This window comes from Ascaphus truei, chromosome 2 (assembly GCF_040206685.1).
Source record: "Ascaphus truei isolate aAscTru1 chromosome 2, aAscTru1.hap1, whole genome shotgun sequence".
Classification (NCBI taxonomy): domain Eukaryota; kingdom Metazoa; phylum Chordata; class Amphibia; order Anura; family Ascaphidae; genus Ascaphus; species Ascaphus truei.
This window is the reverse complement of record NC_134484.1, coordinates 20,982,142-21,006,703: the sequence shown is the minus strand read 5'-3', so window position 1 is coordinate 21,006,703 and position 24,562 is coordinate 20,982,142. Positions and strand designations below refer to the sequence as shown.

Below are 24,562 nucleotides of genomic sequence, written 5' to 3'. Positions count from 1 at the left end.
TCAGAATATCCACAGTGCTATTCATATGCTTCTTTAAGCAAGTGTGTCTTAAAGGTGGATAGAGAGGGTGCTAGTCGGGTACTGAGGGGAAGGGCATTCCAGAGGTGTGGGGCAGTCAGTGAAAAAGGTTTAAGGCGGGAGAGGGCTTTAGATACAAAGGGGGTAGAAAGAAGACATCCTTGAGAAGAACGCAAGAGTCTGGATGGTGCATAACGAGAAATTAGGGCTGAGATGTAAAGAGGGGCAGAAGAGTGTAAAGCTTTAAAAGTGAGGAGAAGAATGGAGTGTGAGATGCGGGATTTGATCGGAAGCCAGGAGAGGGATTTCATGAGGGGAGATGCTGAGACAGATCTAGGAAAGAGTAGAGTGATTCTGGCAGCAGCATTTAGGATAGATTGTAGGGGAGACAGGTGCGAGGCAGGAAGGCCTGACAGCAGGAGGTTACAGTAATCAAGACGGGAGAGAATGAGGGCCTGAGTCAGAGTTTTAGCAGTCGAGCAACAGAAGAAAGGGCGTATCTTAGTTATATTGCGGAGGAAAAAGCGACAGGTTTTAGAAATGTTTTGAATGTGAGGGGCAAATGTGAGAGAGGAGTCGAGTGTGACCCCTAGGCAGCGTGCTTGGGCTACTGGGTGAATGATGGTAGTTCTAACAGTAATGTGGAAGGAGGTAGTAGGGCCAGGTTTGGGAGGAAGTATGAGGAGCTCTGTTTTAGCCATGTTGAGTTTAAGGCGACGGAGGGCCATCCAGGATGATATAGCAGAGAGACATTCAGAACCTTTGGTTTGTACAGCAGGTGTAAGGTCAGGTGTTGAAAAGTATATTTGTGTGGTGATAATTAAACCCAAAAGATGTTATTAGGTCACCTAGAGAGAGTGTGTACAGAGAAAAGAGAAGAGGTCCCAGGACAGAGCCCTTGGTTACCCCACAGAGAGATCAATAGAGGAGGAGGTGTTAGCAGAAGAGGCACTGAAAGTACGATGGGAGAGGTAGGATGAGATCCAGGATAGAGCTTTGTTCCGAATACCAAGAGTATGGAGAATATGAAGGAGAAGAGGGTGGTCCACGGTGTCAAATGCTGCAGAGAGGTCAAGTAATATGAGCAGAGTGTAATGACCTCTGTCTTTGGCAGCATGGAGGTCGTCAGTTATTTTAGTGAGGGCTGTTTCCGTAGTGAGCAGTGCGGGGAAGCCAGATTGTAGAGGGTCTAGGAGAGAATAGGTATTGAGAAAATGGAGCAAGCGAGAGAATACAAGTCGTTCAAGGAGTTTAGAGGCAAAAGGCAGGAGGGAGACAGGTCGATAGTTAGAAAGACAGGTAGGGTCAAGCTTGGTGTTTTTGAGTAATGGTATGACTGTTGCATGTTTGAAGGAGGATGGAAAGGTTCCAGAGCAGAGGGAGGAGTTAAAAATGTGTGTGTAGTCTGTAAATTTAGTACGGTTTACTGTATCCGATCTGAATGGTTGAGTTGAATTTATTTATTTTTTGCATGGTGAAGGCATTTTTTTCCCATTTTGTTCCTTGGGTAAAACATCTGCTAGTTGCTTGAGCAGTGAATCTGACGGTACCATTTCATCACCCTACAAGTGGGAGCAGTGGTAATGCATGTATGTATTAAAGGGGCTGTCCCACATAGCACGTCACATTTTTTATTCATCAGTGTAATTGGCTTATTAGATTCAATTACCCTTACAGTAACATGTACGAATTTGCATCCGGTTAAAATTACTATTTCCCTTATCTGGTCCTGTTGAAATCGGCTGTTTGGTTGCTTCAGTTACTATACAATCAGTCAATAGACAACATTAACAATTCACCCCTAGTTTTGAGTTCTGTCATAGTCCTATCCTCAAGAGATTCTAGGTGTAAAAGCCCTTCAAAGCTTCAGTTTACTGTAGAAAGATTAGAATATCAGAAACAAAATATCATGATGTACAAATTGTTATGCGAGTAAACTTTAGCCTTTACCATGTCTTTGCCTTTACTATATCTTATTGTATTCAGATGTAAAGCTGCTACGTTTAGCCTGTTAAATATGCCATTGTCCTTAGTTCACCTTCTTTGTAGCGACATCCCCTTTAAACCTTGCTGCAATAGAAACCCCTTGGCTCTAGTTCATCTTTTTCCTCTTGAGGATGGTTTTTTTTCTTGCTGTTGATGCTTGTTTATGGTGAGGGGAAGTGATGTTACACACTTCAGTCAGTAGGACCTGCAACGCATTGGATTTCAATGTGTTGCATCCCCTATGATCGTGAACAGGTTTAAAGATGGATGAACAAACAGTAGTTTCACGGGTTGTTGGTCTGTTTGGGAGCTCAAACTGGAGAGATTTTATCTTTTAATTCCTTTTGTATCACTATATCAAAGACTGTTGGTCCTTTTAAGTTGGTATAGCATAACACAAACAATGTGGCCCCTGATTGTAGCAATTTTAGGGTAGGAAATGGCGCAAAACACAGCACACAGTAATACTAGGAACATGGACTGAAGCACATCAAAGCTCTATCTAAAAATCCTGAATGCACTCAACCTTTAACCATTCTCCAGTCCCCTTCCAGGCAGATCATATATGTATATTTGTATTAATATAGCGCCACCAATGTATGTAGCGCATTGCTGCATTTATTATATTGCAATTCCCTGTAATGTAATCTCTTTTGTAAACAATACCAGTCAATCAAATATAAAATCCCTGCCCCAAAAAGCTTACAATGTTTTATAGCACTATTTTATCTTTTTTAACCTGTTTTGTATCTCTAGATATTGTACGTATATCGGGCTGACATGCTGCAGGCCCTTAGGATGTACCTGTCAGGTCATGGCCTTTCTGTTTGTGTACCCAGGAGAAGTCGTGATGAATGCGACCTGAATCAAACTCTCATAAGTAATATGTATTGTATATTTTGACATTTTTCTCGTTGGAATTAGTCTTTAGTTGGTATTGGTTAATCTTTACATCTCGGAACAGATATGAACAATTGGGATAAAGATGTTATGAGCCGTTTCACTTTATTTTAGTCCCATGTAGGGAGCACAAAACGTAAACATATTAAACAACTTCTTGTTGCAATCTTTCCGTAGTATAATGAAATTGCCCTTAAAACACAAGTTTTACGTATTTGATGTCAGTGGGAAAACATACGTTTTTTTTTTTTTAATCTCGTGAAAGATTAGGTAAAGGATGTCCAATCCTTCCAAAGCATTTGGTTACCTTGATGATGAAAACAAGACCCAGATCCAGAGTTACATTACTTGCTTAACGAGGCACTAACCTAAGTTAACATGCACCCGGAAAGCTCATTTGTCTGGTTAAGTCCAGTTTTCAGCCGGAAAGGCATTGCTGTAACTATAACAGAGATATTCGTGCTGCTGATTTGCAAAGTAAGCGGATAACTCTCTCCCATCCCCCCCCCCCCGGATTCGTGCCCTTTATCAATCGCCAACAGCCACCCTGAAGATCCCAGGTGGGAAGGGGAATCTGAAAATAAAGAATGGGACCAGGCAGGGGTTGCTCCTTTTCACTTCACCTTCACAATCGAACCTCTTGGGGCCTCTATCAGAGCCTCAACGCACATAAGAGATTTAAAATAAAAGATAAGTGCTATAAAATATCGTTGTTTGCAGATTATATTATTCTTACCATATCTAATCCGTTGACATGTCTCCCGAACCTGCAATCCACCCTCCGGGGATTTGGTGAGCTGTCTGGGTATAAAGTTAATATGGGAAAGTTGGAAGCTCTAAATTTGACATTAGCTGAAAAGGAGGTCGAGGCTCTTAAACAGCACTTGAATTATAAATGGAAAAAGACCCATCTGAAATATCTGGGGTTTTATTTAACCAGCGATTATAATTTATTATAAAACTATAATTACCCTGACATTTTCTCAAAGATCTACAAGCCTCAACTCTCATTGTATTCCCTTGGATAGGGCGTATAACTGTGGTCAAGGTGAATATTCTCCCTAGACTTCTGTATTAATTTCAGACATTACTGATATGTGAATCCCTGCGCTTCTGCCTAATGGGTTAACACTATATGTGAAATAAATATATATACATGATGTGCAAATCTATGAGATAAAGGAGACTTTTAGTTACATCCTTTGATCAAATAATGCCCAAGCCTGCCACCAAACGCCAAGGTAAGTCTCATAGGCAGGTCCCTACACTGCACTAGATATATAAGCACATGCTTGGACATTTTAACTCCATTTGGGGCATTTTCACATAACACTAGTTGCACTCAGTGTAGGGACCTGCCTATGAGACTTACCTTGGCGTTTGGTGGCAGGCTTGGGCATTATTTGATCAAAGTATGTAACTAAAAGTCTCCTTTATCTCATAGATTTGCACATCTTATATATTTATTTCACATATATTGTTAACCCATTAGGCAGAAGCGCAGGGATTCACTTTGTTTTTCACTATTGTATGGCCAATTTTTTCGCCAAGCTGCATGCTCCTTACATGGGTGAAGCGCAGGTGATCATATATTTGTTTTGCATTACTGATGTGTCCCTCATTCAAATATAAAATAAATTCTGAATCAAATTATGCAATTTATTTGGAAACGCAAACAACCGAGAATTGCCAGGTCAATTATGTTGGATGCTAAGGAAGGAGGTGGTTTGGCAGTCCCAAATATTCTAAAATATTACATAGCCTCTCATATGGAACAAATGGTTTATTGGCATTCTCCGAGAGGGGTCTATGCCTGGGTGGATTTGGAGAGCACACTCAAAAACCCAGTTGGACTCTTTATTATGGTCAGGCTCTGGGACTGGGTCTGAGAGAGAGCCTGGGCCGGCAGTAATTGGATTTACTCTGAAAATTTGGCAGATGGCAAAGTACAAGGTCATGTCGACCCCCATCTAGGACCGTGTCCCTATTCGGCAATCCGGGGTTTATACCGTGTTTTCAGGGTCAGGGTTTTGAAATTTGGAGGCTTAGAGGGATTCTGGAGGTGGGTGATTTGTTAGAAAAAGACACAAGCTAATTTCGTTTGAGGAACTAATGAGAAAGTATGGTCTGCCCCAAACTGAGCTGTTTAGGTATATACAGGTATACTTTGTGTCACGGTTTTTATGAGGAATTTCCTAGTTATACAGGATTTTGAAGAAAAAAAATACCAATAAGGTCTGATATCATCTTTTGTACCAGGGTTTAATCTCAAAAAAAGGATACCCCGGTCCATAAATATATAGCCCAGTGGGATCTGGACTTCCAGACTGAAATAACCAAGGCAGGCCTGGGAAGATATTTGGGAGAATGCAGGTAAAACTTCTATGTACGGTAACAAAAGACTATATATAACATTTTCTACGTTGGTATTACACCTCCAAAAGATTAAAGTGAATGTTCACGGGGGCCTATGATAGATGTTGGAGGGGATGTGGCCAGATAGGAGACCTGTCACATATCTGGTGATTCTGTCCAGTAATGCAGACGTACTGGAGGACAGTTCTGAAACTAATAAAGGATGTGACCGATTTATCAAGATTTCTCTAGATCCAATTAATTATCCTGGCTAAACCCATGGAAGATGTGAACCACCGTGCACTTAAATTGATTCTGCATATTCTAATGGCGGCTAGATGCAGTGTAGCTGCGGCGTGGAAAACGACACTTCTGCCCTCTAGAAGAGGGGTTATTAGAAGGGTCAATGATGTTCAATGAATGGAGAAGCTTACCTCATTCCTGAATTATACCACTAGGAAGTATGATAGGGTCTGGAGCCCCTGGGATGTTGGATAGGGGTGTGATCCCAGAGGGAGAGAGCGTATGGGAATACTGAGCTTAAAACAGGGCGTCTATCAAATGTTGTATGATATGCAATGTGATGCTTGTTTTTTGTAAGAAATTTGATACAAAATGGTGGTTTTACCCTCCTCCCCTTTATTTATCCTTCTGTATCCTTTCCCTTCCGATTTATCCTTCTGTATCCTTTCCCTTCCGATTTATGTTTGAAAAACCCAATAAAAATATATGGTAATAAAAAAATTAAATAAAGGCCCTCTACTGATTTTTGAAAACTTTGTTATGAGTTGATGGACCTCTGAATCACAACGGCCTACGAATTGAACAAAGTCAGAGTTAAATGTTTTTATTGGATTCCTATTATTTATTTTTGGGTTTGCCACAAACGTTACAGGCTACTTTAAACTGTCCACTTCTGTTGGTTCACTTTACGTCTAGGACGCTTTGAAATTAGAATTTGGGATGTGGTCCAATGGCTCAATTCAAGATGTCAGAGGGCAAACATTCCAGTAAATCAGAAATGTTAGGAATTGAGCATTTTGACTTGTGATATTTTATTTTGTGTGCCATTTAGTTATTTTTCTTAAGAGTATTGCTAATAAGTTGTGTGTGTGTGTGTGTGTGTGTGTGTGTGTGTGTCCACTGCTGGATGAAGGCCTCGACAATGATCTTTCAGGTTCTGTGGTTGCAGCGCCTCTCCTTGTTACTCCCAACACATTTTCTGGTTTCATCCTCCCATCTTACTTTTGGTCGTCGTCTTGGTCTTTTAAGATGTCCTGAGATCAAGTTAAGTACTTCTGTGCCCAGCGATGGTTGTTTTAGTCTTGCCATATGTCTGTCATTTTCAACTGTTCACCTATACTAGTAAACTGGTACATTCAAATCTTCCAGGCATTTGTCTATATTCTCACTACCCAAGTGGTACTGCTGCACAAAAAAAAGTGGTTATCGTGCTTTTCCTAGTATATTGCGAAGTGCTGAAAATGTTATCTACTTCTGTAGTGTGAGACATTTTAGGTGTGGTCTGCAGTGTTTTTTTTTGCTGAAAACAATCTGCTTTCCACAGATAAGTGTGTGGTTTTCCGAAAAGGCTGCTTTATTTTAGGTTAATAAACTTACACATTGACCACCATACAAGAGGAGCATGTTGAGGTTTTAGTGGTATGTTAGGGCAGGGGTGCGCAAACTGTGGGGCTTAGGGCACGATATTCTCTGCGGGGGGACTCGGGGTTTACAGAGGCCCTGTGCGCTTCCCAAAGGCATTTAAATGAAATGCTTGGGAAGCGGCAAAGGCCTCTGTAAACTTCACTTACCTTGGCTCAGACGGTTTCTGGAGACGTGTCGCCATGGCAACATGGCGTCAGAACGCCGGAGTCAAGGTAAGGTGGAGGAGGGGGAAAAAATTGCACTCCCCTTTATTAGGGGGCCAGGCCTTAAATCTTTATACTTCTGCTCTTTGTGGTGCTAGCCAATTATCACAAGTCTAAAATAAAAAATTGGCAAAAAAGCTATTCAACCTGTGATAATTTTTTAGTTTATTATTTTTAATAAGTATTTTGTTTAAATGTTGTGTGCTTTGCTGTTGATGGTATAAATATAGTATGTGATTAATGTATTTGTATTGGAAAGTTTTTAAATCTTCTGTTTTTATATTTTGTTTTATGAAATGGACAAGGTGTAGGAAGCTCATCAGATATCCTTCTGACCTGGCAGAATAATGTAATCAATATAATTAGCTAAACACCGCAAATGTTAAATATTTTTTTTACAGTGATTTTGATCTTTAAAAGAAAATATTTTTTACATCCCTATTTATAAATGAAGATGTTATTTTTCAAAGATGTTTAATTATCTTGGCTGCATTTACAACTGGTTGGAACTTGGTCATCAATTGACATTGGTGTTAAAGTGTACCGTTACATTGATGCTCAATGTATTGGATCTGTTGCCAACATGTATAATGTAAGAATTGTATCCTTAATGGTTCACATTCTGTATCCTATGTACAATGTGTGAAAATATCAATAAAAACGTTGTTCTAAAAAAAAAAAAAAAGCTAAAATGTCCTTGATGCAGAAAAGTATCTTGCCCCATGGTTTCCTTAATACACCCATCAAAGCAAATGAAACCGTTTCATGTTTAACATTCATTTCACTTATTTAGGCAATAGAAATGATTTGTTTTTATTAAAAACTCAATTGAGAACTTGTTGTCATAGGACTAAGTGAGAATGTTATTGTTTGGCATTATGCATGTTTTCTAAAAGTCCTTAATTTTAAATGCAGTGTCTTTAATATTGATTATTGAATCGATGACAGAAGGTTGTTTGCTTTTTTCTAGTGACATCTGTCTGTCTTGGTTTTGCAATGGATTTCTTCTCTGAGCTATTACTGCATTACTTCTGCTTTATCGTTACAATGGATATGACATTATGTTGTGGGCATCAGTACTGGATCTCTGCTATTCTGCCTGGCGATGCGGGCGGCTAGTGAGGAAGTTTCAGAGCAGGATTATTGGTGAGATTATATTCAATCTCGAATTCCTGCTCCAGTGTTTCTTATTGAAATAACACATTCATATAGAAGGCATCAACAAAGAAAGCAAAGTAAACATATTATGGACACAGCTTAGACATACAGTATACACTCAGCAATGTGTATGTTTACAACGATCAAGAAAACTTTAAAGAGAACCGGGAAAGGGGGGGGGGGGCCTGGAGAAACAATATAAAAACCTGTTTGAAATTGGGGATACTGAGATCAAGAATACAATTAACTCAAAGTATAAGGGCTGTTATTTACAGCGTGCGGCCGTGCGTGCCGCATGCTTTTCGTGAGTATACTGTGTTGAGTGTATACAGTGTTGAGTGTGTGTATGTGTATGGATATGGATGTGTGTGTTTGTGTAATTTATTATTTATTAAAAAGAACATTAGTAAAAAGAAAATTTAGACTTGTGCATACACATACACACACATACACACATACATATATACATGCATACACATACATACATTTGAGCGCAGGCAGCGGCGCGATAAGATGATTTTCCTCATCTTCGCCGCTGTCTGTCGGCTCCCCTCTCCCTGCCGTGCGCGCGCGCGGACCTTATATAGAAAGGCTGACTACCATCAGCCAACTAAAATTCTGCGTGCGCGCACGGCGCAGCTCACTCCCGCTACTATAGAACGCGCCTTAGTCACCAAATGTTTATAATCGGGCACCTCCCCTGGGAATATCTGAATTAACAAGATATTCTTCAAACATGAAAAACCAAACAATGGATCTATTCAGTATTAAGTTTGTGTAGTGATGGGAAGATATCGGTGGCGTAGATATAGCCGGGCAAAGCCTGGGGGCCCGCACTGTAGGGTAACCATATTTGTCGCTGACTGCGCGTACGCTATTGAGTTTGCTGGTTGCTCATGTGTAGGTGTGACTGGCCCACTGGAAGAGCTATTTACAGAAGTAGTTTTATGCTTCTCAATTTCCCACTAGAGCAAGACGCTCTCAGAACTTTTGCAGAGGTGGGAAGGAATCAAACCTGATATAGGGATTCCTAGCCTGTGACTAAAGGGGGTGGGGGCAAGTGGAAGGGTCAAAATAGTGGTATTGAGGTTTATAAATGTTTTTTTTTTTTTAAATCTAGATTTTTACCATGTTTACAATTTTTCTTTGTAAATTAGATGTATATAAGCAGGTATGAAAAAATCCCAATCGCCTTGGCTTCTATAATTCCGCCCCTGGTGCCTGTGTTGTGGCAATGACCGGCATCACTGCACCTGATCTGCGTTCAATAAAACACCAAAGCAGGAAGGGGCGCGCTATGACTCTGTCCGCGGCGTTTACCTGACGTTAGTCACCATGGTACTGATTAATGCAGAGTGCGGGGAGGAGTGCAGGAGATCAGGGGCAGAGGCACGTGTGGGCTGGTGGAAGAAAAGAGTGGAGAGCTCCAGGACTCTGCCCCTCCTCTGAATTATTGTGTGTGTGTGTGTGTTCCACACACAGACATACAGAGCCGAGGGGAGTGGGGTTACCAAAACTGCCCCTCGCCACTCAAAAGTTGGACTCCTAAAAATTCTGACTGGCTCCTAAAAGGTTTTAGACTTGTTTTTTTTGTTCACCCCTGCGTGTAAGTATGTTTGTAAATGTGGTAATCTTAAAATTTAGCTGTACCCTTTTATAGAATGTCACAATTTCCACTGGCAAAGTGCTGTTGGTACTCGGCATGGAGGGGACTTTGATGTTAGTTGGGCCTGTAATGTATTGTACTTTCGGGAACACTGTTCTGCTCCACATGGCTCCCTGGTTCACATCCTGTAGTAAAAAAAATGCATGGGATTGCGTTTTATTTGCTGTCTGTACCTTCTTAATAAAAGAGTACATAGATAAGGCCTCGGACATGGTCAGCGCTTATGCGCTGACCCGTGCTGAGGCGCACTTACGCTCGGCACTGAGCCCCTGCAGCCGCAATGAGAGCGGCTTTAGCAGGGGCTCGCTTACACTTCCGGAAGCATAAGTCTTAGCAAAATTATAAATTTTCGCGCTTGCCGGAGCGCAGGGCCGGTCACGTGAGCGGTTCGCCCAATGAGGGCGAACCAGCTCCGTGACGTCACTGGCCTGCCGCCCGGCACGCCCTCATCACGCCCCCGGACGGCGCGCGGTCAAGGCCAGGGACAGCACCTGCTTTCCCTCAGCCTCCGCGCGCCTTAGCGATTGCGTGCTAACCATGGACGCAGCCTTACATAGAATGTAGTATTGGAGATGTTAGTGTGAGAAGGTGTAACAATAACTTGCAGGCAGCTGGATTTAGATCAACATTTGTATCTCTGCATATGAAACAAAGTATTGCAATGTGTTACAGTTGGTATGAAAGGACCCAATACTATTGGGCTTATTGATTAATTAGCCAACTTTTAGCAACTCAAAATTTAGAGGTTAAAAGCGGCAAAACGTGAAATCCTTATGGGTTTTAAAAAAAATGTAAAAAAAATCTGTTCTCTGGTATTGGATAAGTGCAAAAGGGGGGGGGGGGGTGTGAGGCCCTTCTAATAGAGGTACAGTGATAAACCTTAAATGGTGCTTGATAAATAAAGTGAATAATAAATGTGAAACATTAAAACTTCGCAGCTTAACCCTTAAGGAGAAGATCCAATTCCTCATTTTGTTGATTGCAGAAAGAAACTTGTGGGAAGCGCAGATGTCACCGTATGTGGAAAAAATATATATAATATATAGTGTAATATGTTCTACAGGAAAAAACAGCGTCAAAAAAATCACAAGTGGGGACTCACAATTTCTCAATAAAATACCAGCAGTGTGTATGTATGGAAGACTGGCTTGACATGAAGTACCAGGCTTCAGCAGGACAAACCCTCAATAAAAGAGATGACACTCTTAGTGCAACATTGCATGTTCACTGTAAATGTATTTATAAAGCAATAAATATTGCACTCACATTTTGCACTATGTGCATAGACACGTAAAATTATAGATGCGCAGCTTCAGTGTTCGCCGTCAGCCCCACATCCGAGGTCGCGTCGCGCCACTTCCGGTTTGGCCCGTCGTGTCAGTTCCGGTTTGCGATCGATCGCAGAATTGATCCACACGGGTTCAAGTTGCCCTTCTGGACTACTGCTGAGTGATTTCTATAGCAGACACACCTAGCCCACTTCCCCAGTTGTGCAAGAATTTTGTAACACTTTCCTGTTTGTGATCATTTGTTGCCAATATTCCCAGCAGTTTGAGCTGTAAACTGTAAGAATAGATAATATTAAAACGTAGTAATAGAATACATTGTAGCTGCTGAGTTACACGACTAAAGAATTGTTTAGAACTGAAGGGCCGCCATTTGTTAGGTACACAATCAGGATTATTACAGATTTGTACCAGGAGCACCAAACTATTATGAAGGTATTCACCCGGCGCTCCCATAGAGGTGTATGAATAGTAAAGCGTGATAATAGCCGTATAAGACACTTTATGTAGAAAAAGAACATTTTGATAGTGTGTAGAGAGTAGGAGGAATACACTGGCATAAACCATAAACACAGAAACCAGTAATCGCTGTTTGACCCTCGCTGGACCTTCCTTTCTTGGTCCTCCGTAATAGTTGTAGTGAAAAATTCAGGGAGCGCAGATAACAGATTTACATAAAAAATAAAAACACATAGAATTGCACGATCTAAAAACAGGAACATATGTCAAAACTCAAAAGAAATGTGCACTCACATTTTGAAGAAAATAATCAAGCCTTTAGTCCCAAAGGGAGTCTGTTGGTGTTCGTGTTTCAAAACTTGAAAGCAAAGTGGCCAGCGATGCTGCATGAACTCTCAAGCCACAAAAAAGAAGAGCTGGACAGAATGGTGTAGATAGTCGCAATATATTAAAAAGTACACAATAAACTATGGTAATTCATATAATAGCTCCATGCAAGGGCATTGTACGAAAGACAGCTGGCAGGTATGCGGCAATGGAGGTCCATGTACCACGGATGGCAAGGGTTCCGCATGGGGGCTGCTGCGCCTTCAGCTTCTTGCGATGACACTGAATCCAACACTTCAGCGTTCCAGACCTCACGTTGTTGACATCCTCACGCGATGACGTCAACCCTCGGATAGCGCTTGTCGACTGTCAGGAATCAGGACTCTACACGTTTCGCAAGGCTGTTTCGTATGGGGTCCTTGATCACGTGACACTGGGCGGTAGTCTCTAAATGCTGTCAGCCCGCGGCTAGCCAATCAGGGCTATGTGTAGCGAGCAGCATATTCTCAGTGATTGTAGCTCTTTACAAATCCTCACAATATAATAGTAATAGGTCTTCAAAATAGACCTCACATAATAATTATACATAACCAAACAATTGCCTGCTTAGGTAAGAATGTACAATGATACATTGTCATATGCTTTACATATACATAAAAGGGGGGTGGAGGGTTACCACGTACGGCACACCTGTGAGCATGTGACCTGCATACGGGACATGGGTTAATACACAGCTCTCAAGCTGGCCCGCTTTTCTCTTTCGCAATGGTCCCTCAAATGAATATCTTCCCTCAATCTGTACCCATATACCATCTGTTACCCAACAGCACACAAGTGACTTAGATATGCAGGGTTAATACACACTGCTACTCAAGCCAACACGCCTTTCTCCTGCGCAAGGTACTTTCAATGAGTTCATATTAACCCCTTACTCAATTGCAATCTCATCTATATGCTTCCACCACCCAAGAATTATGCAAAAATATGTAAATTAATATATATGCTAGGGTCTCAGGCCCCTGTTTTATAATAGAAAAAAACTAGGCACTTAAACGCACCTGCTGTTGCAAAATGTGTCCGAAAATGTTGGCACTCTTTCCAGAGCATGCAACATTTCACTTAGAGCCCAAAAACATCAATTATTAAAGAATTATTTATATAAAAATTTGTAGTTAATACAAATTATCTATATATAAAAATAGTGCTTCGATTACAGAAAAAAAATTGTATGTTGTAATTAGAGTAAATGCAGGACAGTTTCTTATAATAACAGGATAAAACATAAATCCCTATACATTACGTTACCATATGTCAAGATTTTCTCCCAGAAATGTCACTGGCGTAGTAAATGAGAAATCCCATGTGTGATCCAAAACACACCTGTTGAAATTCCGTCCCCCTGCCCCACCCCATTGAACTACATAAGCCTACCCCTGTCGAAAATCAGCTGCAAGATTAGCGGCTTTACGCCAGAGTAAAGAAACTTCTAAACAACGTTTTATGTTTTTGCCTCAATATATAAACACATTGATAACTTCTCTAATACTTAGACACACTTGAGTCACATTAATAGATTTAAGTGATTTATGATGGATGCAATTAAACTAATCACCACTGTGTTGCTTCTAAATTTGAGTGACAAATGGATAATGGAAAGGGATAATGAGATCTGGTGAGCATGTAGGACCATATATCCATTTGCTGTGTTAAGGGGGTGGGTGGGCAGCAGGGGAGAAGGGTTTGAAATTAAAAACGGGGAAACATTACTAAAATGATAATGTGTAAGAAACCCCATATCGGCATTAAGTTCTCTTATTTTAATGTCGGAGCATTATCATTTTGAGTCGTTTCCCATTCTTGAGTGCTTTTAAACATTGCTTTTAAATCATTTATCAAATGATGGGTCTGTGTGAAGTGATGTCCCATTGGAGTGCAGCATCTTCCTGTGTGTGTGTGTGTGTGTGTGTGTGTGTGTTCTTTCTGGTTTGAAGTTTTTGTCTGGTCTCACTTTTGCTTCTTTGAATCGTATATACCAGGGGTGAGCTAACTTTTTGTTGCACTCTTCCCCCACTGCTCGCGCCCCTACTCTCTTACCTTTTGTCCAACGTGATCTGATGTCACGACTTCAAGTGACACAGCGTTGCCAAGGGCTGCCGGAGACGGGTAAGATTTATTCAGAGACCTTGTGCGCTCCCTCGGCATTTAATTTAAATGTTGTGGGGAAGTGCGCGGGGCCTCTAGAGTGTTCAATGTTTGTGACTAGCTGTGGTATCTTGGCATATATGTTTACAAAGTTTGCAGTGCCATTTTCAGCATCTTTGAGTTGCTTATTAAGTTTTCTGTTGACTAAATTCTGTCTGAGTGTTGGCGGTTGCCAGAATGCAAGGATGGGAGGTACGGGGAAGATGTCTTCTATCGTTTCCTCCTCTGTCAACATAGGTTGCAGATCTTTGATTAGTTTTCCATTCCCTCTAGGGCAGGGTTGTATGTAGCCACTAGTGGTATGCGTCTTCGTTTTTTCCCCTTTTATTGGAGCAGGTGTTCTCGTGGGGCTTTAACTGCAGTTGTTTGTTTTGACAATAGTCGTTAGTGTCAGAGTGATATGCGGTGATATCTTAGACTGGCTGTGTATGATGGCTCGTTTTTTATGGGTGGGATGGAAGCTGGTGTTACGGAGGTAACTAGATCTGTCTGTGGGTTTCTTGTATACAGATGTGTGCAGTTTGCCATGCTTCAGTGTTAATGTTGTATCCAGAAAGTTTATTAGATTCGCTGAATAATCTATTTTGAACTTAATGTGTGGAATGAACTCAAGGACTCATAAAATTGTTTAGATTTCTTCACCCTCTGTCCATACTATAAACAGATGAGAAATGTGCTGTATTTGGAATGTGCAAGGTTTGTTGTGGCATGTGGTTGGGTATTTTGTGTTCAAAATTTGCCATAAAAATATTAGCATGTTGTGGTGCCATTGAGGCTATTAGTTAGTTGTAGGTACGTTTCCTTGTTGAAGCTGAAGTAGTTGTGTGTGAAGATGTATTCTGTGAGCTTGGTAATTACTTCCGCCCTGTGTTTTCTGATCCAGAGGAGATGTTGCAAGAAATTGCAAGTGCGCCTTCATGCCATCCTTGTGGGGGATGTTCTTCTACACGGATTCACTCTCTTGAAAGCTTGTCTTCTAATATCAATTGTTAGTTCAAATTAAAAAGGTATCACCTAATACTGAAGTACTCATTAACTCTGCATTATTGCAGCTGGACTAACATGACTATTTCTACTTAATTCATGCACACATGTCTTTGATTCAATAGAGTTTGTGTTGGGCTGGGGTGAGCAACCTGGGGGGGCGCAGGATTTTTTTTGGGGGGGTGCGGCCATTGCAGAGGCCCCGCGCTCTATCACAAGGCATTTAAATTAAATGCCGGGGCACCGCACGAGGCCTATGTAACTCGCTTACTGGGATTCAGAAGACTTGGTGTGCCATGTCTCCATGACAACGCGACGTCGGGGTGACGTGACGTCACATGACCCACAGCGTCATGTGACGTGACGTCACATGACCCACAGCGTCATTTGACGCCATACGACCCCGTGGCGTCATTTGACGCCGGCAACAAAGGTAAGGGGGGCGCGAGAACTGTGGGGAGCAGGCAGTGGGGCAATGAAATGTTGCTAGATTGCAGCCTATGTTCTCCATACTACTGACACAGACCCCTGGTCACTAGTCAATGTCGAATATGGAATTTACTTCCTCTTCAAGTGATATCGCATAGAGTGGATTAGAAACTCATGGTTAAAAAGGTGCAGTTCCCTCTTGTTTTATTTACTTGTTTTTCCCCCACCATAATTTACAGCGGGTGTCTGTTTTCTACCGCTGGTTTCCTTCTCCCCGATTCCCCGTTTACTGTGGGTTTTTTTAACATGGTTGTTCCGATTGTGGCATTACTGGACTTTTAAAGACCCCTGCATGGTATATGGCTGCTTTCAGCCTGGAGGGGCTGTATAATGCAATGGCAACATCTGAGACCTACCTGATGTGTTAATGTTAAAGCAATGTCATCACATTTTTATAAGGTGATTCTTTGACATTGCCCTTTATTATATGCGTATGATTGTATGTATAGCTACCTCTTTGCGAATGTTATATACAGTTGTGTGAAAAAGAAAGTACATCCTCTTTGAATTATATGGTTTTACATATCAGGACATAATAACAATCATCTGTTCCTTAGCAGGTCTAAAAATTAGGTAAATAAAACCTCAGATGAACAACACATGACATATTACACCGTGTCATAATTTATTTAACAAAAATAAAGCCAAAATGGAAGAGCTGTGTGTGAAAAACCAAGTACACCCTTACTGCTTCCATAGGAATTAAGATGCTAAGTAGCAGACAGGTGCTGCTAATCAAATGCCCTTGATTAATTGATCATCAGCAAGTGTGACCACCTCTATAAAAGCCGAAGTTTTAGCAGTTTGCTGGTCTGGAGCATTCAGGTGTGTGTTAACACAATGCCAAGGAGGAAAGACATCAGCAATGATCTTAGATGAGCAATTGTTGCTGCCCATCAATCTGGGAAGGGTTATAAGGCCATTTCCAAACAATTTAAAGTCTATCATTCTACAGTGAGAAAGATTATTCAAAAGTGGAAAACATTCAAGACAGTTGCCAATCTACCCAGGAGTGGGCGTCCCAGCAAATTCACCCCAAGGTCAGACCGTGCAATGCTCAGAGAAATTGCAAAATACCCAAGAGTTACATCTCAGACTACAGGCCACCGTTAGCATGTTAAATGTTAAAATTTATGACCATACAATTAGAAAAAGACTGAAAACGTAGGGTTTGTTTGGAAGGGTTGCCAGGAGAAAGCCTCTTCTCTCTAAAAAAGAACATGGCAGCACGACTTAGGTTTGCAAAGTTGCATCTGAACAAACCACAAGACTTATGGAACAATGTCCTTTGGACAGACGAGACCAAATTGGAGATGTTTGGCCATAATGCACAGCGCCACGTTTGGCAAAAACCAAACACAGCATAAAAGCACAAACACCTCATACCAACTGTCAAGCACGGTGGTGGAGGGGTGAGGATTTGGCCTTGTTTTGCAGCCACAGGACCGGGGAACCTTGCAGTCATTGAGTCGACCATGAACGCCTCTGTATACCAAAGTATTCTATAGTCAAATGTGAGACCATCTGTCCGACAGCTAAGGGTCGTTCTATACTGTGTGCGGCCGTGCGCGCGCGCCTGCCTGTTCAAACGCGCAGCACGCGTTTTGTGTGTGTGTGTGTGTGTGTGTGTGTGTGTGTGTGTGTGTGTGTGTGTGTGTGTGTGTGTGTGTGTGTGTGTGTGTGTGTGTGTATTAAAAAAAACACATTTGTAAAAATAAAATATTATGCACACACATATGCACACACATATATATACACACACACACACACACATTTCAGCGGCGATAGTGGCGCAAAATCTTTATTTTCCTACTCTTTCCCCCCCCCCCTGTCGGCCGGTGCACGCTCACAGCTGTGTGCGCACGCGCGTGGTCCAATTGTAGAAAGGCTGAATAACCTCAGCCATCTATAATTACCGCGCGCGCACTATAGAACAGCCCTAGAGCTTGGCCGAAATTGGGTCATGCAACAGGACAATGATCCCAAGCACACCAGCAAATCTACAACAGAACGGCTGAAAAAGAAAAGAATCAAGGTGTTGCAATGGCCTAGTCAAAGTCCAGATCTCAACCCAATTGAAATGCTGTGACTGGACCTTAAGAGAGCTGTGCATAAACAAATGCCCACACACCTCAATGAACTGAAGCAACGTTGTAAAGAAGAGTGGGCCAACATTCCTCCACAACGATGTGAGAGATTGATAAAGTCATACAGAAAACGATTACTTCAAGTTATTGCTGCTAAAGGTGGTTCTACAAGCTATTGAATCATAAGATATACTTAGTATTTTACACATGGCTTCTCCATTTTGGCTATATTTTTGTTAAATAAATCATGACACGGTGTAATATTTCATGTGTTGTTGTTCATCTGAGGTTGTATTTACCTAATTTTAAGACCTGCTAAGGAACAGATGATTTATTATGTCCTGATATGTAAAACTGTAGAGTTCATAGAGGGTGTACTTAATTTTTCACACAACTGTACATGTAGTACAGTGGTCCTTCACATGATTAACATTGAAGTGGTCCCCAGTAAGGTAAAGTTTGACCACCTGGAATAAATAGTTGGTTATTTATAATATTGAAAAAATAATTTATTTGCATTTTATGAAGTCTTGACTCCGTGACTTAAACGGTTCTTTCATTATCTGTGATGTTAATCAATGTTTAATCCCTTCAATACTGGGAAGGCCTGCACTAAACTTTGGGTTACTGCTGTCCCCTCCAGCATGTAAGGCCAGGCCCCCAGTGGCTTTTTGTATGTGTGGCTGTGCAGTATAGTATTAAAATTCCCCCTTGCGCCTGTGCTCTGCACAGTGAAGGCTGACCTGTCAATCACAGCTGGTGGTTCAGCACAACAGTGCACCCCAGCGACATGAAAGCTGGATCTGGTGTGCTGTGACTGGCGGCGGCGGTGATTGACAGGTCAAGTCACCCATGCAACTCTGTGAGGGGAGAGCAGGCGGCAGAGCTAGTTAAAGCCTGCCTGTACTCTTCCTGGTCTCCATGCACAATGTGGCAGTGGAAAGGGTGAAGTGTCTCATGGTCTGGGTGGGTCTTTCTCTGCGTAGGTGGATGTCGCAGAAAGCGGCTCCCTCCTTCCCCCATTGCACACCTAACCATGCTGGCTCCCAAGTTTTATATTTTTACCCACCCTTTTCATTTACATTAATTTGCCGTCTTTTAAATCTCCTAATAGTCTTGAAGTTACTAAAGAAAAGGATCTTTTCTATATTTATCACTATGGTATATTCTCTTAGCCAGCTGGTAGTAAATGTGTCTGCTTTAGTGTCGCTTAGTAATCTAGCTCATTTGGTCTGTCATGTTTAAACTGCGATCTACACTTTGCATTTAGAATCTGCTTATGACTTCATTGCAATGAAAGACTCGTCATTCTGCTCACGTCCTTGCAGTTTTAGTATGCTAGACAGCACTGTTTCATGCACATAAAGTCAAAGATCTTGTCAGATGTGTACTTGATTTATGGATATGTGCAATTCAGATGTAAAATGAACCAATGCAAACTTGTACACTGAAAATGTGTGTGAGAGATGTGGCTGGTTATGGTTTGACATTTCATGCACAGGCACAATTTAATATTTAATAATGTTGGCCAATCCTAGAAATCTAAAGATTGACTCCAGTTAAAGGAATTACTATATTAGACCCTCCAAACCCTTTTTTTCTTTTCCTCTGGCATATACTGTATTAGGAAGTACTTTCTCACATTTTCCTTTGGTCCCTGTTTTATTTACATTTTTGTTTTCTCTGGAAGAATGCTCCTTTCCTGTACACACTTTCACAAAAAGCCAGACTCCCGGGTACATAAGTTCTTTAGCTAACGTGAACTTGTTTGTCTCTCTGCTGTGTAACTAGAACTCTCGTGGGCTCCTGGAAGTGGGAATCTTGTCTGAAAGGGTGATCTATTGATCTACTGTATATATTGTTCTGGTACTTTGGAGGAGATTATCTCCTCAGTCAAGCAACTCCCAATTGTGTTAGACAATCAGAGCTAGCAATTTATTTATTAGGAAGTTCCTCATGGGGCTTTAATGCAATTTGAACAATTGACTCCCTGGCTGGTTGTGATGGGGGCGGGGAGGAGGAGAGGAGAGAGGAAACTCTGTAAGGTGTCTTACTGCTTAGCATTGTTTAGTACAGGGGTGACCACCTCCAGTCCTCAAGAACCACCAACATGTCTGGTTTTCAGGATAACCCTGCTTTAGCACAGATGCCAAAGCAGGGTTAACCTGAAAAACGGACATTGTGGTGGTCCTTGAGGATTGGAGCTGCCCCCCCTGGTATAGTAACTACAGGCATACCCCGGTTTAAGGACACTCACTTTAAGTACACTCGCGAGTAAGTGCATCTCGCTCAATAGGCAAATGGCAGCTCGCGCATGCGCCTGTCAGCACGTCCTGAACAGCAATATCGGCTCCCTACCTGTACCGAAGCTGTGCACAAGCGGGGAGACTATAGAGCCTGTTACACATGTGTTATTTACATCAGTTATGCACGTGTATGATGATTGCAGTACAGTACATGCATCGATAAGTGGGGAAAAGGTCGTGCTTCACTTTAAGTACATTTTCACTTTACATACATGGTCCAGTCCCATTGCGTACGCTAATGCGGGGTATGCCTGTATAGCATAATATGTATGCAAGTTAAAAGGCTGTTGAAAACATGTTGACTACTTCCTGGTTTTAACCATTATGTTCCTTTTTGTTTTGCAGTGCTTGCACCCCCTCCCCCTCCACCACCTCCTCCAATGCAGGGCTACACCTTCAAACCTCCGCTGCGGCCGGATTTTGGCACCTCGGGGAGGACCATCAAGCTCCAGGCAAACTTTTTTGAAATGGACATTCCTAAAATTGACATCTACCATTATGAAATAGATATAAAACCTGAAAAATGCCCCAGGAGAGTAAACCGGTAAATTACATGTTTCCATTCACCCCCACCCCACCCCCTTTTTTTTTTTTGTGATAAATTAAATCATGGATTCACTTCTATGGAAAAGGGACGAAAGGCCCAATGTTAATAAAATTTGCAGTTTAAAAAAAAATAAAGAAATAATTTGAATTTACATGTTAGAAGTCTGGTTTGTGAATGCTTGTGTGTCAAGAAAATAAGCAGTATTCCAGTGTCTAATGTAAAAGTATATTAAATGAACACCAGAAAATATAGATCACATAAATTACAAAATAGTTGGGTACTATCGTTTAAATGGACCTCGATGTTTATTGATATTAAGTTCTGTTTCTAGAGCTTGCCATAATTAATGATGAATGGATCAGCGGATGCTTTCATGGTTCATCCAGCATTCGCACTGTAAGACCAAATTGCCCCCATTACTATTACTCCAAAAATCGCTTAGTGCCCTTATGTTAACGTTCTTATCCAGTTCTTGCAAAGTGCAGACACAAATCATATTAACGTTCTTATTCAGTATGCTATTAAGCTGGTTCTCCATGTAAGAGGAGTTCTTGAGCTTAATTCAAGTGCATGTAGTTGAGAAGCTTCCCTGACATGGAGAAATGGCATCAGATCAAATTGAAAGCTTAAGTTGGGAGAAGTCCATTTTAATTACACGTGTTGCCTATAGTAGAGTATGGTACAGCTAGCCTATAACTATATAGAAGACCATTTTCTGGTATGCACATTTGTATATCGAGCGGTACGCAGAAAAATATTGACGTTTTCCTGCTTGCTTTTAGGGAAATAGTTGAACATATGGTCCAGCACTTTAAGACTCAGATCTTTGGGGATCGAAAACCAGTATTTGATGGAAGGAAAAACCTATACACAGCAATGCCACTTCCTATTGCTCGAGAGAAAGTAAGTTTTTAAACATCTAAAAACATTTTGTGTGTCTAATCCTTTGATTATGATGACTTATCTTCCCTGTAATTGAATGTATTGATAACATTAGTTAATAATATGGCTGGGCTTGTTGCATTGGATACCCCTGTATTTCAGGACACACCTAAAGGGGCAGTCCCACATAGCTCAAAGTTTTTAAACAACTCTACAGCTTCCTCAAAAACTTGGTCACCGTTGAAGTAACAGTTTCACTTTTATTTGCACCCTGTAAAAAATGAATTTGCTTTATTTTCCTCTGGGTTCTTCTGAACAAGAGCATGTAATCCTCATGAAGTCGTCATTAGTCAAGCAGGTTAAAATAAGATGACAACTCTTTGACTTTGCAATACATCTGCTTAGTGGCAGATAACACTTCAATGTGTCTTGCCTTTGCTTATCAATCAACAGTCAAACATTTGTGCATAGATCAAAATCTTGCTCTAAAAAAAAATATTCACTACAGGGCAGTCCAGTCAAGGATTGAAACAATCTTTTTTTACTAAAGGCTCCGGTTTGAGACCAGTATATATTAAAGTACATTTTCTAACAGCCCCAAAATGGGCTATAATTGTACACTTCCTCATACTCAAACCAAATTGTTTCTGTTTCTGATGTGATGTTTTTAGTTATTTTTCAGTCTACCGATTCCAAGTTGTGGTACACCATTTACGTATTTCATAGTGACGTATCATTGCTGGTTTATAGCACTGTGTAACAATATAGATGTAGACGGGAAAGTATGTATAGAGAGATATGATTGATATCGATGCAGATAATCGGCCACCTTAAAGCTTACCTCCCACCAATACAGTAGGGTGAATTGTTAGCTGTATTCTTCTGTATATCGCACATTTTGCTACTTTTTATAAACCAATAAAAATGGACGTGGAGAAAAGTAAAAATTTTTGTTTTCAAATTAGCAGAATATTTAAGTAATTACATCAAGATTATGACAATTAAGCCTTTATTTATTTTAAACTAGATGGTGATCATTTAAACCGTAAAAACCACACCATTTATCACATCCTATTTGCTCAAATTTTCAACGCAAAGTGATTTAAAGTTGGCAGAGGTGGTATTTTTGTGGTGGTCTGTAAGGCAGGTGAGCTTTGAGTGTAAAAAGAATCATCTTGTTTTGTTCTTGCGTCCTACTGCAGGTGGAATTGGAGGTCACATTGCCAGGTGAGGGAAAGGACCGCATCTTCAAGGTTGCGATCAAGTGGATGGCCTGTGTCAGTCTACAAGCTTTACACGATGCACTGTCCGGTCGGCATCCCACCGTTCCTTTTGAGACTATCCAGGCATTAGACGTAGTGATGAGACATTTACCCTCTATGAGGTACGGTCTTAGACTTTTCCATGTGATCTCTTGTGCATTGCTATAATCGTTTAAAGAATGAATCTGCCAGAGTAGCTGCACGGAGTTATTTAGACTTGCAGACCCCGCTCAAAGTGACTGGATTAAAGATGAGTTACTGAATCTGGACAAGGGTTTTAATGGTTTCTGTTCTAGGTAAAACAGTCCTATAAATATAATAACATGATCGGAGTTGTGACTCTAGGATATAACTCTGCCACATCAAGCGTTGTTTTTTTGTTTGATAGGTATACACCTGTGGGCCGATCATTCTTTACCGCTTCTGAAGGATGTGCAAATCCTCTGGGTGGTGGCCGAGAAGTTTGGTTCGGCTTCCATCAGTCGGTTCGACCTTCGCTTTGGAAAATGATGCTTAACATAGATGGTAAGTCCTTGTTTTGAGACTGCTAGCCTTCAACAGCAAATATTTCCACGTTCGTATGACGAAATGTGAATCGTCATCGGATGAAAGGAGAAGGGGATCTGAAAGCTGGTTCATGTAAAATGTTAGTCCATTAAAAAAAAGTATTACAAGTAGTTACATTTTCTTCTATATATTTGATTGGACTAATTTGCTATAACTTTGTCTTGTTCACATTATTAGGACAAAATAATTGTAAGTATTTGGTCAAATAAAGTATAAGGTTCAGGCATTGATTCTGTAATTGAGCCTGTTCTTATGCTGCCCATACGTGAGCTTCAGCAGATCCGAATGCTGCTAATGGGTATCTCTCTTTGGTTGTGTGAAAGATAAACCAGGCTGATTTATGGTAATCTGAAGGAAAAAGCCTTACATCTGTATAGGGGTGAAATATTTATTCATTAATATCAATGCATACAAAGCTACTTTCTGCCACCAGTAAAAAGTAATTGTGCTACAGTGTTTATACATTTGGTCCTGTATTTCAGATGTACTCCAGCTCTGATACTACTGGGTCAGGCTTTTTTTAATAGGTTTATTTTCACATTTCTTTAAGATAATATTCCTAATTCCAAAATGTGATTGGTAGAACTGCTGGTATATTGAAGTTGTCGACTGTTTAAAGGAACAGGACTTTGATTGAAATAAGTATATCGCTAGATGCCATTTAAAAATGCTTTTCTTATTGTTTACAGTGTCTGCTACAGCATTTTATAAAGCACAACCAGTAATTGAGTTCATGTGTGAAGTTTTGGATTTTAAAAGCATTGAAGAGCAACAGAAACCTCTGACAGATTCCCAAAGGGTTAAGTTTACCAAAGAAATAAAAGGTAAATACAAAATCTTTGCATTAAGACTAGTTTCATTTTTCACTGTATATGTCTCATTATAGATTGCTAACATATAGCAGTACCAGATCCATCCTCTGGTCACGCCATCCTAAAATGTACCCAGTCTCGTCTGCTCACAGCAGCTAATCAATTAAAGCCGGCGATTGTATTTTCTTTTTTTTTTTAACCCACACAGTCGATGAATGCAGAGGGTCTGCAGAGCAGAACCCCGTTCATTTCCGTTACAGGGACACCCTGCTTCTCGCAGATAACTCCATATTAGGTGCCGGTAGCTGCCACTCTTGGCCATCAGGGATCACGTAATGACTACTTTTCAAAGCTCCCGCAGGCCAATAGAAATCCGTGACGTCATTGGTGCGGCTTCC

At 41.0% G+C, this 24,562-nt stretch overlaps 1 protein-coding gene across 6 annotated transcripts in view; it reads left to right on the top strand.

The window, feature by feature from the left end:
• AGO2 (argonaute RISC catalytic component 2) overlaps nt 1–24,562 on the top strand; it is a 98,378-nt gene that overhangs the window by 33,892 nt on the left and 39,924 nt on the right. For 2 of the 6 annotated variants that reach the window (XM_075581770.1, XM_075581760.1), the window contains exons 1-6: nt 6,900–7,139; nt 20,440–20,638; nt 21,424–21,544; nt 22,726–22,907; nt 23,174–23,310; nt 24,042–24,176. In XM_075581770.1, the coding sequence (XP_075437885.1) occupies nt 7,028–7,139; nt 20,440–20,638; nt 21,424–21,544; nt 22,726–22,907; nt 23,174–23,310; nt 24,042–24,176 (886 nt within the window). In that variant the 5' untranslated portion in view covers nt 6,900–7,027. Of the gene's footprint in view, nt 1–6,898; nt 7,140–20,439; nt 20,639–21,423; nt 21,545–22,722; nt 22,908–23,173; nt 23,311–24,041; nt 24,177–24,562 lie in introns of those variants that run through there. The other 4 variants (XM_075581772.1, XM_075581752.1, XM_075581767.1 and 1 more) reach the window with 4 other exon arrangements.